At 42.2% G+C, this 7284-nt stretch overlaps 1 protein-coding gene across 1 annotated transcript in view; it reads right to left on the bottom strand.

Moving 5' to 3' along the window:
* Nucleotides 1-3504: 3504 nt before the first annotated feature.
* Nucleotides 3505-7284, bottom strand: part of LOC132206801 (utrophin-like) — a 113232-nt gene continuing 109452 nt past the window's right edge. The window contains exons 4-5 of the mRNA XM_059641847.1: nucleotides 6898-7064; nucleotides 3505-3670 (exon numbers count right to left, since the gene is read on the bottom strand). Of these exons, the coding sequence (XP_059497830.1) occupies nucleotides 3505-3670; nucleotides 6898-7064 (333 nt within the window). The remainder of the gene's footprint in view (nucleotides 3671-6897; nucleotides 7065-7284) is intronic.

Raw genomic sequence — 7284 nt, 5'->3', positions numbered from 1 at the left:
TGCCACCTCATCAGCTCCTGACTTCATTACAGCTTTTGTTCAAACATGGTCAAAAGAGTTGAATTCCCGAGGTGAGCTAAGGATGGCTACATTTGATCGAGTGTGGCATCAAAGAGCGCTCGCATAACTGGAGCTGGTGGGAATCCAGCAGAAACTCACCACTGGTTGGAATAATATCTGTACAGAGGACGATATTTTTTCATTCTTGAATCGGAAAGAGGTAATTGCTGGTTAGACCAGCTTTTATTGCCCATCCCAAATTGCCCAACTGATATCTGGAGTTCCATGTAGGCCACAGCAGGCCACGCAGTTTCCTTCCCTAAAGAACATGAGTGAATCAGATGGGTTTTTCCGACAATTGGCAATGGATTTACGATCATCATTAGACGCTTAATTCCAGATTTTCATTGAATTTAAATTCCATTATGTGCCATGGTGGAATTTGAACCAGGTCCTCAGAACATTACCTGAGTGTTTGGATTAATAGTCTAGTCATAATACCATTAGGTCATCGCCTCTCATGATTGGCATTTTGGTTGTTAGAGGTCACCTGCAGGAGGTCCTGAGGGTACAGTCCGAAGCCTAACCATCTTCAGCTGATTTATCTCATCATCTCTCCATCATAAGCTCAGAAGTGGGGATGTTCACCAGGGATAGCAGAATATTCAGCATCATTCACCACTCCTCAGATACTGAATCTGTCCATGTCCAAATGCAACAAGGCCAGAACGATGTCTCGGCTTGGGCTGGTAATTGGCAAGTCGCATTTATACTGCACAAATACCAGGTAATGACCATCTCCAGGAAGAGAAAATCCATAAATTGTCCCTTGACATTCAAAGGTGTCACCATCACTGAATTGTCCGCTATCAAAATCCCGGGTTTTACCACTGAACAGAAATTCAACTGGACTTCCTATTTAAATGCAGTGGCTACTAGAGCAGGCCCAAAGCTCCGATTACTGCATCAAGTGACTCACCTCCTGATTCCCCAAGCCTGTCCACCAGCTACATGGAACAAGTCAGAAGAATGGTGGAATAATCCCCACTTGCCTAGATGGGTGCAGCTGCGAAAGCACTCAAGAAGTTCGACACCATCCAGGAAAAAGCAGCCTCCTCCCTGCAGTGCTCAATAGCAGCAGTGTGCACCATCTATGAGATGCACTGAGAAATCTGCAAAAGATCCTGAGACAGGACTTTCCAAACCTATGACAAATTTCATCTACAAGGGCAAGCGTAACAGATATATGGGAACAGTACCACCTACAACAACCTGTCTAAGCCACTCACCATCTCAACTTGGAAATATATTGCTGTTCTTTCACTACCACTGGGTCAAAGTCCTGGAAATTCTCCCCTGGCTGACTGAGTCTACCTACAGCACATGGGCTACATTGATTCACCAATTACAAGGGTAACTAAGGATGGGAAGTAAATGCTGGCCCAGTTAGCGATGCCAATGGCCCAGAAACAAATAACAATTAAGTATCACCTATCTCCTCCTAATTCCAGTTTCTCATGCAGCACCATTCTGATTAATCTATAAAACCTGGTCTTTCTGTGGCAATGCTCAAAGCTACACACAGTACTCATTTGTGATCAAATCACATTCTGCACAATATTAAGAGCCATCACTGGCTGATGAGTATGATTGCCCAGCTTGGAAATTCCATATCACAGGTCATGAGCTCTGTGCGGGTTGATTAGCCTCAACTAGAGCCACATATCTGACCACATGTTTAGGAGGTCTTTCAGTGTGATGGAAGTGGTCTTGGCCTTGAGAACACCAGCATTCCTTTCTCCAGTTCCTTTCCCACACTTCAACTTCTTGTCTGGTGCTGGTGAAGAATTATGTGCCTTCATACAGGAGATTCACCAAGTTGGTTTCTTCTGAATGGGGATATCCCATACTTTGATCTCGATGTGGTATTTCTTGAAGGAACATTTCAAGGTCTTTGAAATGCTTCCTTTTACTTCTTGATCAGATGCCTTCCTTGAGTTGGCAAAAATTTACTTTGGTAGTCATAACTTAGGCATCCAAAGTACATGGCCAGCCCAATGGGGTTTGTTTCAAATCATCATGGCATCAATGCTGATGCTAGGAGGTTTTTCCTCCTAGCTGATGTGGAGAATCCATGACAAAACTATGCTGAAAGGGTCTTGAAGTGGCAGCTCTATGTTATCCAGGTTTCACAGTCATATAGAAGAGGCTGAACGATGCATGCCTTGAACTCAAGGATCTTGCGATCAGCACAGATGTCACAATTGTGCATTCTCATCCTCTGGAGTCCAAAGGTGCCACTCGCAGATTGGACGTAATGTTAGAATCTCTGTATCGATGTCAGCCTTAAAAGAGAGAGAGCGTCCCATCTAAGGGAAATGTTCTACATTTGGGAGGATTTCTCTATTAATTTTGATGAAAAGATGGGCCACAACTTGACAGATTGGTAAAGGATTTGAGTCATCTTGAGGTTCGAACACAGAACATGACAGCGCAGTACAGGCCCTTTCGGCCTTGATGTTGTGAAACCAACCTGAAGCCCATCAAAACTACACTATTCCATTATCATCCATATGTTTATCCAACGACCATTTAAATGCCCTTCAAGTTGGCAAGTCTACTACTGTTGCAGGCAGGGCATTCCATGCCGTTACTACTCTCTGAGTAAAGAACCTACCTCTGGCTTCTGTCCTATATCTATCACCCCTCAATTTAAAGCTATGCCCCACCGTGTCAAACATGGCCATCCGAGCCAAACGACTCTCACTGTCCACCCTATCTCATGCTCTGATCATCTTGTATGGTTCTATTAAGTCGCCTCTTAATCTTCTTCTCTCGAACGAAAACAGCCTCAAGTCCCTCAGCCTTTCCGCATAACGCCTTCCCTCCATACCAGGCAACATCCTGGTAAATCTCCTCTGCACCCTTTCCAACGCTTCCACATCCTTCCTATGATGCGGCGACCAGAACTGTACGTAATACTCCGAGTGCGGCTGCACCAGAGTTTTGTACAGCTGCAACATGCCCTCATGGCTCCGAAACTCAATCCCTCTACCAATGAAGCCTAACACACGGTATGCCTTCCTAACAACCCCATCAACCTGGGTGGCAAATTTAAGGTTGAGGCTAATTCTTCAGTATACTTCTGCAAAGGCCTTAAGGGAGATTTGAAGACTTCTGCGAGCGGAAATGACGTTGTGAACCACATACTGAAGCTCCAGAAGCGAGGTCAGTGTCATTTTCTTCTGTGATTTTAACTGGTTGAGGTGAAAAGGTTTTCCATCCATCCTGTTCAGGCCACTGGGAAGCTTGTTCTTGATGAGATTAAGAATGGTGGTGACAAAGCTGGAGAAAAGAGTGGGCATGAGCCTCAACTTGACCTCAAAGAGCTTCTGCACAACATTGTATTTCTGGTATTGACGCCTGATTTAAGCTGTTGGCCTTTTATCATTTTAGCAAACTACTTCAACTTTGAGGACAGATTGTATTTAAATGGTTAAATCCCTAAGTTTCCACAGATCGGAATAATTCTATCAAGTGGAACAATGTATTACTCACTGAAGTGCAGTACTCCACCATTGGGTAATGTAACTTGTGCCCCTTGGATGTGCGTCCCGAAAAGAAACAGCTTCGGCAGATGTCATAATTTAAGTGTTTGAGGCTGCGGCACCTATTAAGGAAGAACAAGAAGTAAGAGAAATGTTCATTTTTGTTTGGATATTTTTAACCATCCAAGGAATGCAAGTTAAGTAGTTAAATTATGTATTTTTTTTTATTTTGAAGAAACGGCAAAATTGTGTGGGGAGAAGCAAATGCTAGGTCAGTCGAGGAAAACTGTCCCAACTCCCCCAGTCAATTTTCATAATGGGATATCCCATCCCTGGAATTATTTAAATTGCTTCTGCTCTGCAACGTTCCCATAGTATGGAAGGTTTTCATCTGCCATGGTGGCATAAACCTATTTAGAAGTAACCTTGCCAGAATCTTCCTGGAAAAGGTAAATCTGACGAGCAGCGATTGTAACATGTGAAGCTGTAAAGGCAACACTGAAGGAGGAGGACACACATTTTCAGCTCAGACAGCAGAAGGGAAGTACTCCAGGGAAAGAGAAGAAATAGCGAAGAAATAAACTGCAATAATGGCTGAGTCACAGTGGTATAGTGGCAATATCATTGAGCTAAATGCTCTGGAGAATGTAGGTTCATGTTCAAACACTGTAGCTGGTCAAATTTACATTTCATTAAAAAATACCCAGAACTAAAAGTTATTTCCAGCAACACTATCATGAAACTATCAACAAATGTTGGTAAAAACCCATCCGATTCACTCATGTCCTTTCGGGGAGTATTCGATCATCCTTACACCACTACATGTGGCTGCAGAGCCACAGCAATGTAGGTAGCTCTGAACCACCCTCCCAGCCATCCACTCAGTTCCACGGCAATTAGTGAAGGACAACAAATGATAACTTCACCAGTGATAGCCAAATCCCTTGCAAGAATGGAAAATGTTCTCATGAAATGGAAGGACTTGATCAATGTAGTGTGAAATTATCAACAGATGAATGGATAGAACTGCATACAGAATGTAGGTCATCAATACGATGAGATGGTGCAAAACAGAGGATATTGCCTTCAGGATTCCTGTCATGAAGCCAAACTCTGAGACTCAGCAAGCACTCAAATGTGTGAGCAGAAACTAAATAGCCATGAAAACCAACATAAAAGTACAAACAGCAGGCTCTTAAAATTTTTGGAGATATGCAAGGCAATATTAAATTATGCACTGAAGTGGTTAAGTTCAGTTAATCCTCTTGTAAATAGCACTGCTAACAGGAAACTCACTGTCAATTACAGATTAGTCCAGAATTTTCAAGGCAATAGATAAAGTGAAGCAGAATACCAGTTTCCGTGAGGAACAAACATAATTTGGAAGTTAAAGGGATGAAAGGAATTACTTTTCTGAACAACATTCGGAAGAAACACAGACAGACGGTTGATTGAGAAGATGAAACATGAGAAGATGGTAAGGAAAGAAATAGATTTGGAAGCAACAGTGTGGTAGAATTGTGGAAGTTCACTGGCCTCACGCAACATCAGGAACCAATACATTTGATCTTTAGAGAACAGAATGTCAGAGAAGGGGGGCTCTCTTCCCAAATGATCAAGCTTACAAAATGTAGGAAAAAGGCTGCCTTCCTCTTGGTGCTTCTCACTGGATGAACACGCGAGGAAAGTTGTGCTTTTTGGTTGCGGACCTATTGGTGGTTGGTTCATTCATATCAGGCAGATTCTCCAACAGCGGGTGAAGGTGTGGTCACAGTCTTCGCTCGGGGCAACTGAATCTATTCCTCTTCTTTGTTCTTTCATGCAAGTTCTGTGTTTGGATTCCTGATTGCGGCTACAAAATCTCCTATCTGTCCCTCGAACTGTCAAGTCTGCGATCACTCACGTCCTGTTTACCTCACCCTTTTCCGCCGTGTCCCAGAGCCAATTACACTTTACTTTAAAGTAATTTTAAGTCCAAATCACAGTAAAAGGAAGCCATTTGGTCCATCATGTTTGAACTAGATCTCCAAATACATATCACAAATTAGTGCCTTTTCCTTAACCTGCACATTATTTCTCTTTAATTAATCAACTAGTGCTTTCTTGCATCTTTTACTGAAACTGCCTCCTCTAGGTAATGCATTCTATAGACTGTGATAAAGCTATTTCTTACACTGCAGTTACTTCTTTAGTCAATCACTTCAAACCTCTGCATCTTATTCTCAATTCTGTCACAAGGAGCAAAGTCTTCCCCTCGTCTACTCTGACCAGACCTCAAATGATTTTGCAAGATTCAAAATAATCTCTTCTAAGTCTCAGCATCTTCGAGGAAAGCTGTCCCAATTCCTCTAATCAATTTTCATAATGAGATATCTCAACCCTGGAATCGTTATTGTAAATTGGTCCTGCTCTGTCTCTCTCCAACATTTTCACAAAGTTCCCTTCGCACGGAAGGTTTTCATTTGCCATGGTGGTATAAACCTATTCAGAAGTAACCTTGCCAGAGTCTTCCCAGCAATGCAAAGGCTGGTGATCTCATGGTTCTTTGAGCAATCTGACATTTCTCCTTCAGTTTTGTACAAGATATGGCATCTTAAAGATTCTGTGAAATCCTGCCCTGTTCCTCATAGTCCATGAAAAGCTAACAGATCTTGGCCTTCAGAGTTAGGCCACCATTCCTCAAGCTTCAGATGGAATTCAATTGACTCCGGGTCGCTGTTGCTCTTGATTTAGTTACGGCAGTCATAGTTTCATCCACAGTTGGGCTCTCACTCCAGTTCTTCTCAGACAGAGAGTTGTTTGATCAGATCAATGGCAGTAACACGCACCTTCTCCAAGATGGCCAATCTTAGAAATGTAGGAGAATAGTTAACCAAAAAGGTTCAATTTACCCCTTAGAAATCCTGTCCAAATCTGCAATTTAATTTACTAGTTGTGGACAAGAAGTTTTATCGATCATTTAGCAACAACACAGCAATCACTTTCATAGGATGCACACACACTGATTACAGGACTAATAAAAAGGCCTTTCTGTAAATTCCCAATAATTGCAAATTACAGAACCAACCGGAAGTCGAGTCACAATCCGTTCTGAGCCACAGTGTCTGTGATCAATGCAACTGCGAACAAAATACCAAAAGCATGCAGCACTCACCTCTCACAAAAAATTAAGGTAAAGAAGTTGATACTTAATTTGTCCTAATTACTTCTCTGGTCCATGAATTTGTTCGGGTTTTGTGATGATCTCAGTTGTGTTGTTGACTGATGGAGTTTCTAATAGAACATCTAAAGTAAAAGCTTTCTTTAAAAACTAACTCCCTCTAACTTTCTGCTGGTTTGCACATCTCACCTGAAACCTACGAGTGGGTACTCTTTGCAGATGTTACACTTAGCCTGATGTTTTGCAGTTTCAGCAGCTGCCACACGGTGTCGAACAGGCAGCCACACCATGGACCGAGGCTCCAATCTCATCCACTCTACAAAGTGTTTATCATCAATCTCTGGTTTGTTCTGGCCCTAGAAGAAAATAAAAGATCAGCTGCATGATTAATTATGTCAAGTTTACATCCGCTGTCCTCAGACATATCTAATACACTATCATTGGGGTTTCTGACATTGTTTTTATTAAATTAATGATTAAAAACATTGACTATTTATAAACATGATAGCCTTGGATTAGTGGTGGTACATGTTGGCCTCTGGAACTCATTCAAACCGAAAATGAGCACAAAATTCG

This window comes from Stegostoma tigrinum, chromosome 43 (genome assembly GCF_030684315.1).
Source record: "Stegostoma tigrinum isolate sSteTig4 chromosome 43, sSteTig4.hap1, whole genome shotgun sequence".
Taxonomy (NCBI): Eukaryota; Metazoa; Chordata; class Chondrichthyes; order Orectolobiformes; family Stegostomatidae; genus Stegostoma; species Stegostoma tigrinum.
This window is presented reverse-complemented; position numbering and strand designations above follow the sequence as displayed.